At 41.5% G+C, this 7,756-nt stretch overlaps 1 protein-coding gene across 1 annotated transcript in view; it reads right to left on the bottom strand.

Annotated features, from left to right (window-relative positions):
• LOC107296551 (deleted in malignant brain tumors 1 protein) overlaps positions 1-7,756 on the bottom strand; it is a gene marked incomplete at its 3' end in the record, with an annotated part of 51,232 nt that overhangs the window by 9,698 nt on the left and 33,778 nt on the right. The window contains exons 16-18 of the mRNA XM_029286122.1: positions 2,639-2,665; positions 2,144-2,188; positions 6-170 (exon numbers count right to left, since the gene is read on the bottom strand). Coding sequence (XP_029141955.1) covers positions 6-170; positions 2,144-2,188; positions 2,639-2,665 — 237 coding nt within the window. The remainder of the gene's footprint in view (positions 1-5; positions 171-2,143; positions 2,189-2,638; positions 2,666-7,756) is intronic.

Genomic DNA, 7,756 nt, shown 5'->3' with positions numbered 1-7,756 from the left:
TCCACAGGCAAGTTGTCTGCAAACAACCTTTGCATCTTGTAAGTCCCAACCGTCATCACAGACTGTTCCCCAGTTCCCATTGTGGAAGATTTCAAGTCGACCCTGGCATCTGTTTTTTCCATTCATCAACCGTACAGTCAATGAGCTTGTTGTCGTTACCAATGTACTTTCTGCAATTGTCAAAAGAATATAAACAGCATTTTTTTCTCCAATGACACATTACATTGACTCTTTGAGGGTTTATTTTAAAAAGGCATATCAGTATTTCTCAACCTGATGTTCTTTTGTCAGATAAGATTCCGTGTGTGTGTGTCTATGTGCATGCATGTGTGTGTGTACAACTCTAGATATTGTGACCTGTATTTCCCTTTACATAAATGGGGTTGAATAGATTTAAGAGGACTGGCCACAACTGCTACCCACTCTACAAACTTTTGGTGATTTCCTTGGATCTTCCACAAATTATTTTGTATATTTGAGTGATACCTTTGAGCTTCCTTACCCCTGAATACCAGAGATCAAAAACTCGTTATTCTTTACATCATCATGTAATAAAAGATGAACATTTCATCTAAGATATCTAATTTCTATAATGATTTATTTCTAAACAGAGAGAAATCACTTTGCTCTTCTGTTTTGCCAACATAACATATTAATGTAACACAAAATACATTAATATCAGTCAATTTCATTCAAGTCATTATTTTTCTGTGAGAATTGAAGTGGTTCCATAGTATGGTGGGAAACCATATTCTCTCTCTACATGTTCCAGTTCTGTCCCTTAGTAGTTCCCACCGGCATGACCATAGCATACTCTTTGGCTCACTTCAACAGCACAACCATGATTTAGGAAAATATAGTTTCAAATAATTTCCTATTTAATATAAAATTCCTTTTGTAGCTTATTGAAATTCAGATTTATATGTTCTTTGCAGACTTCCAACTCCCTTCATATCACCATACAATAAAATGGGTGTGTGATCAGAAAGAGGAGGTATACAGGGTTCATTGTGTTACTGTTACAATATATATTACTGTTTGTTGTTCGTTGCGAAGTCGTGTCCGACCTATCGCGACCCCATGGACAACGTTCCTCCAGGCCTTCCTGTCCTCTACTATCTTCTGAAGTCCATTTAAGCTCACGCCTACTGCTTCAGTGACTCCATCCAGCCACCTCATTCTCTGTCCCCTTCTTCTATTGCCCTCAATCTTTCCCAGCATTAGGCTCTTCTCCAAGTCCTTCCTTCTCATTAGGTGGCCAAAGTTCTTGAGTTTCAACTTTAGGATCTGGCTTTCTAAAGAGCAGTAAGGGTTGATCTCCTCTAGGACTGACCGGTTTGATTGCTTTGCAGCCTAGAGGACTCGCAGGAGTCTTCTCCAGCACCATAGTTCAAAGGCCTCAATTCTTTTGCGCTCAGCTTTTCTTATGGTCCAACTTTCACAGCCATACATCGCAACTGGGAAAACCACGGCCTTGACTATACGTACTTTTGTTGGCAGGGTGATGTCTCTGCTTTTTAGTATGCTGTCTAGATTTACCATAGCTTTCCTCCCCAGGAGCAAGTGTCTTTTAATTTCTTGGCTGCAGTCCCCGTGTGTGGTGATCTTGGAGCCCAGGAAGATAAAATCTGTCACTCCCTCCATTTCTTCTCCATCTATTTGCCAGTAATTGAGAGGGCCGGATGTCATGATCTTGGTTTTCTTAATGTTGAGTTTCAAGCCAACTTTTGCACTCTCCTTCTTCACCCGCATCAAGAGGCTCTTTAGTTCCTCTTCACTTTCTGCCATTAGAGTGGTATCATCTGCATATCTTAGATTGTTGATATTTCTCCCGGTAATCTTAATTCTAACTTTTGATTCATCTAGCTCTGTCTTTCTCATGATATGCTCTGTATATAAGTTATATAGGCAGGGTGACAGAATACAGCCTTGCCGGACTCCTTTCCCAATTTTGAACCAATCAGTGGTTCCGTGTCCTGTTCTCACTGTTGCTTCTATATGTTGCTTGCTATATGACCCGCATATAGGTTTTTCAAGAGACAAATAAGATGGTCTGGTCCTCCCAACTCTTTAAGAACTTGCCAAAATTTGTTGTGATCCACTGTTACAAGAATGCATATTCACTTAGCTATATAATAAATACCTCTTCTTTCCTGCGTAGTCAGCTCTGTGGAAGTTGTAGAAAGTTCTGACAAAAACAGAAAATTAATGTTATATGACTCAGAAACTTTGCCAGAAGATATTTTCTATTATGAGTATATAAAGATAACACTGGAAAAAAACATTCTCTTGGTTTTCCACTTCCTCTCAATCCGTTTGCTCCTCCTACGTATTATTTGTTTTCAGATTCAATCCTTGTTCATTCTCTTTGACCAAACCCACTTCATGATACTTCTTTGTACTAAGTAGCCTAATTAATTTGTTTCCCAGTCATTAAGGACACTAACAGTATTGCTTAACCACAAACCATTTTTAAATACTCCATAGACACTGCTTAATTTACTGGTTTGTTTGTTTAATTTATTTATTTATTATGTTGTCTCACAAAACATTCCATAATTCAATGCTTTCACTTTATTTTAAATTCTAATGCAGGATTTGATTTTAAGTAACAATACAAATTTAAGAAAATACCTACCTGGTGGTGGTGTGGTGACAGCAGGACCTGGAAATAGAAGAAATAACTTCTGTCTGGGTGAAAATGACAGCATACTCACGATGATCAATTATGAGGTTTCATGATACTGCCAGTATTGTTATCATCATTATTTCTTTTATATTTTTTTACTTTATTTTGATACAGCAAAATACAATAAAAAAGGATATAGCAAATGTGACTGAAAGTATTGAAACTGATGCCTGTTGCTTTTCAATATTGAGACTACAGGTAGTCCTCATTTACTGACTGCAATTGAGTCTGCCAGCTCTCCTGTTAAGTGCTGTGGTTGTTAAGCATGTTATGCACTTTAATCAAATTTACTTAAAAATAATATAATAACTTATTGAAATCTACATAATATGGACAAATCCTTAAATCCTTGTATGTTCAATAATAAACACCCTTTTTTATGGAGAAAATGAAGATTGCCTGAAAACTTTACACATAATAGCAATTAGGATTCTTTGTGATCCTGTTCAAGGATCAGGTTCAATGATGACATACTTTGCTTTCTGATAATAATATTATCAGTGAATAAAAGAAAAGAAAGTTGGATGAATCTTATTTCTCTTCTTGTTGCTAAAGACTTTACTGGCTCTATTTTCCCTTAAATTATAAGTAATAATAGAAATTTAAGAAAATACCTACTAGGTGGTGGTGTTGTGACAGCAGGACCTGAAAATGGAAGAAATAACTTCAGTCTGGGTAAAGATGACACCATACTGATGATGATCAATTATGAGGTTTCCTGATGCTGCCAGTATTATTATTGTCATTATTTCTTTTATTTCTTTTATTCTTCTATAGAATAGAATAGAATAGAATAGAATAGAATAGAATAGAATAGAGCTGAAAGGGACCTTGGAGGTCTTCTAGTCCAGCCCCCTGCACAAGCAGGAAAACCTATACCATTTCAGACAAGTGACTGTCTAGCCTCTTTTTAAAAATCTCCAGTGATGGAGCACCCATGATTTCTGTAGGCAAGCTGTTCCATTGTTCAATTGCCCTCACTGTCAGGAAGTTTCTCCTTAATTCCAGGTTGCTTCTCTCTTTGATCAGTTTCCAACCATTGTTTCTTGTCCTATCCTCTGGTAATTTGGTGAATAACGTGACCCCCTCTTTGTGGCAGCCCCTCAAATACTGGAATACTGCTATATGTCTCCCCTATTTCTTCTTTTCGTTAGACTAGACCAGTGATGGCGAACCTTTTAGAGACCGAGTGCCCAAAACCCGCCCCCGCCCCCGCTCCGCCTCCCACCATGCCTGCTTCGCCCCTTCCCATCCCTGTCTCCCCTGCCCGCAGGGCTACGCACTGCCTCCATGGCCTGCCGCAGATCGCCCAGGCAGCTCTGCAGCACCAAGGTAGCCACACCCTCTGCCCACGCCCTGCAGCATCATCTGCACGATATGGGGCGTGAGGGCGGAGTCTTGTCCTGCTGTCCGGCTATGTCCTTGGCTGTGCTGCTCCATGCAGATCACGCCCGGGGGCGACTCTCCTCCAAGGGGGTTGCTGGTGAGAAGGAGGCCACGGGGGGAGGCGGGGCTGGGGCAACGACATGCGTGCCCACAGAGAGGGCTCCGAGTGCCGCCTCTGGCACGCGTGCCATAGGTTCACCACCACTGGACTAGACAAACCCAAGTCCCGCAGCCGTTCTTCATATGTTTTAGTCTCCATGCCTTTGATCATCTTAGTTGCTCTTCTCTGAATTTTTTCCAAACTCTCAACATCTTTTTTGTGACATGGTGACCAAAATTGGCTGCAGTATTCCAGGTGTGGTCTTGATTAGTAAAGCGGTACTAATACTTCATGTGGTCTTGATTCAATGCGAACCCAGGATTGTATTTGCTTTTTTGGTTGCTGCTGCACACTGCTTGCTCATAGTCAAGTGATCATCCACTAGGACTCCAAGGCCCCTTTCACAGTTACTGTTTTTGAGCCAGGTCTCACCCAATCTGTACTTGTACCTTTGATTTTTCCTTCCTAAATGTAAAACTTTGCTTTTCTTCACAATGAAACTCATTTTGTTAGATGGGGCCCATTGTTCAAGCTTGTCAAGATCTTTTGGATCCTGAGTTTGTCTTCTGGGGTGTTGGCTACTCCTGTCAGTTTGGTGTCATCTGCAAATTTGATGAGTTACCCTTCAATTCCCTCATCTAAGTCATTTATGAAGATATTGAAGAATACTGGGCCTAAGACGGAATCTTGTGGTATCCTGCTGCTTAGTTCTCTCCATGTGGATATGGTGCCATTGAGGACTACTCATTGAGTACGGTTTGCCAGCCAGCTACAGACCCATCTGGTGGTGATTTTGTCTATTTCACCTTTCTCTAGCTTACCAAGGAGTAGGTTGTGGTCTCCTTTATCAAATGCCTTACTGAAATCTAAGTATACTACATCCACAGCATTTCGCTTGTCTACTTGTTTAGTCACTTCATTGAAGAATGAAATAAGATTGGTTTAGCATGATCTGTTTTTAACAAGCCCATGCTGGCTACTAGTTACAAATTTGTTTGCTTCTAGTTGTTCGCAGATCTGTATTTTGATTATCTTTTCTAGGATCTTCCCAGGTATTGATGATAAGTGACTGGTCTGTAGTTTTCTGGGTCTGTTTTTTCCCCCTTCTTGAAGATGGAAACCACATCAGCCCTTTTCCAATCCTCAGGTACTTCCCCGGTGCTTCAGGATTTATGAAAGATGTAATGTAATGGTTCTGAGATAACATCTGCCAGCTCTTTCAGAACTCTGGGATGTAGTTTAGTTTAATGCAATAAAGTAAAATAAAAAGGGCACAGCAAACAGTATTGAAACTAAAGTAAAATAAAAAAGGGCACAGCTGAAAGTATTGGAACTAATGTCTCTTGCTTTTCAATATTGAAACTACAGCTAGTCCACATTTACTGACTGCAACTCCATACTTAAGTGCTATGGTTGTTAAGCATGTTAAGCACTTTAATCAAATTTACTTTAAAGTAATTACTTACTGAAACCTGCATACGTTAACATTTCGTTCGTTACATCTTCGTGTGTTCAAAAATAAATGGAGTTTTTTTTTCTGAGAAACATTATCATTATCATCAGAAAGCTTTACACATAATAACAATTAGGATCCTTTGTGATCCTATTCAAACCTCCTAGTTGGATGGTAACAGGCTTTGGCTTTCTGATGATAATAATTTACCTGACAAGTCACATTGCATTGGCACTAAATTATTGTTTTACTGTGTTTAGATAATGTAAACCAAGTAAAACAGCGCAACATTTGAAAACTGAGCAGTTCAGATTACCTAAGCAAATGACCCCAGCATCTTGTTATAAGAATGAAAATCCACTTCACCATATAATAAATACCTCTTATTTGCTGCATAGTCACATCTGCAGAGGGTGTAGAAAGTTCTAACAAAAACAATAAATTTTATAGTTATATGTTGCCAGAACCTCTTTGCTATATAGGTATATAGAGATAAAAATAATGCTGGAAATAACCAGCCACCCTCTCGGGTTTAAACTACCTCTCGATCCGCTTGCTCTTCTACATATATTTCTCTACAAATTCAATCCTCCTATATTCTTTTTGACCAATCCACTTGATAGCCTAATAAATTCAACTTCCAATCATTCAGGATCCAATCCCTATTGGTTAACCAAAACCAATTTTTAAGTACCTGATAGTCACCAAATTAGTCAGTCAGTCGTCTTGCTACCAAGACCAAAAAGTTCCATAATTAAATGACTTCACTTTATTTTACACCTTATTTGAATCAAACAAAATATGATACTTGTTGTGTCCTGAGCCTGCAAGAGGCAGGTTCGGGACGTTGCAAGAGTCCCGGGCATTTGCAGAAGCTGCCCGGGACCAGACTGAGCGGCGCCGGCCTTGCGCGCATGCGCAAGGCGGGAAAAGCCCGCCTCATGATTGGTTGAACTTGCCCGGGGATCAGAGGGTATAAATAGAGGCCTGCGTGCCTCTGCTCGGGTTGTTCGTAGAATGGAAGCAAACAATAAAGACTTGTTGGAGATGCTTCGTCTCAAGCGCCATTATTCTCCAGACTTAACACTGGCGACGAAGGTGAGATACAGTCTCTACAGCTAAGAAAAGCTAGAAGACTCACCCAAAGAAGTCCGGAAGAGAAACGGCGTGGAAGTCAGTGTTATCCTGCCAGTACGGAATCGCTGGAGGGTGCGTGCGGCTGAAGAAAAAGAAACCTGATCTTCGATCATGGCAAAAGTTGGGCGTTTAGCGGAGTTCGATGTCTCCCACCCCGAGAGGTGGGAATCTTATGTGGCAAGAGTCGAGACGTATTTTCGCATAAACCAGATTCAAGAGGAAGGCTTAAAGGCTGCCACATTGTTGTGCGTTTGTGGGCAAGACACCTTTGAGATCGCCGAGAGCTTGATCGCCCCAGACTCGCTGGAAACGGTATCATACTCCGACCTCAAGAAAACCTTAAAGGAACACTTCCAGCCCAAGCAATCTGTCATGGCTTGGAGGCACACATTTCAACAGAGAGATCAGCGAGTTGGAGAATCAGCAAAAGACTACATTGCGGCCTTGAGAAGAGCAGCTAAACCGTGCAACTTCAAGGACTTAGAAGAAAGACTGCGCGATCGTTTTGTGTGCGGACTGAGAAACACAGAATTGCAGCAGAGACTGTTCGCCAGGGAAGATGTTTCCTTCCAAGATGCTCTGCGAGAGGTTTCGGCTGAAGAAGCTGCCGGCAGGGTGGTCAAGAACATGCGGCCTAAACGAAACGTTCCAGAGACCGCCACTATTCACAAGGAAGACGTGCGCGAGGATTCGGACGAAGATCCTGAAGAAGAGGTGGACAAGCTTTACCAAGCAGCTGGGAGAAGGTCCAAGGATCGTCAGGACAAGGGCCCAGCTGAGCTTCGTTGCCTTGGATGTGGTGGACGCCACAAGCAAGCGGAATGTCGGTTCCGTTCCGCCATTTGCCGAGCGTGCGGAAAGAAGGGCCACATCGCTGCGGTCTGCCTGGGTCGACAGAAGGTACAACCGAAGGAAGAATTGAATCTGAAAGGTACCAGGGTGCCCAGCCAAAACAGGGTGGGGTTCTGTGCAACACGCCGGAACATTTTAA

The sequence above is a fragment of the Protobothrops mucrosquamatus genome, unplaced genomic scaffold, assembly GCF_001527695.2.
Source record: "Protobothrops mucrosquamatus isolate PMUCROS unplaced genomic scaffold, P.Mucros_1.0 scaffold_203, whole genome shotgun sequence".
Classification (NCBI taxonomy): Eukaryota; Metazoa; Chordata; class Lepidosauria; order Squamata; family Viperidae; genus Protobothrops; species Protobothrops mucrosquamatus.
The sequence above is the reverse complement of the archived record's forward strand: the minus strand, read 5'-3'. Positions and strand labels throughout refer to the sequence as shown.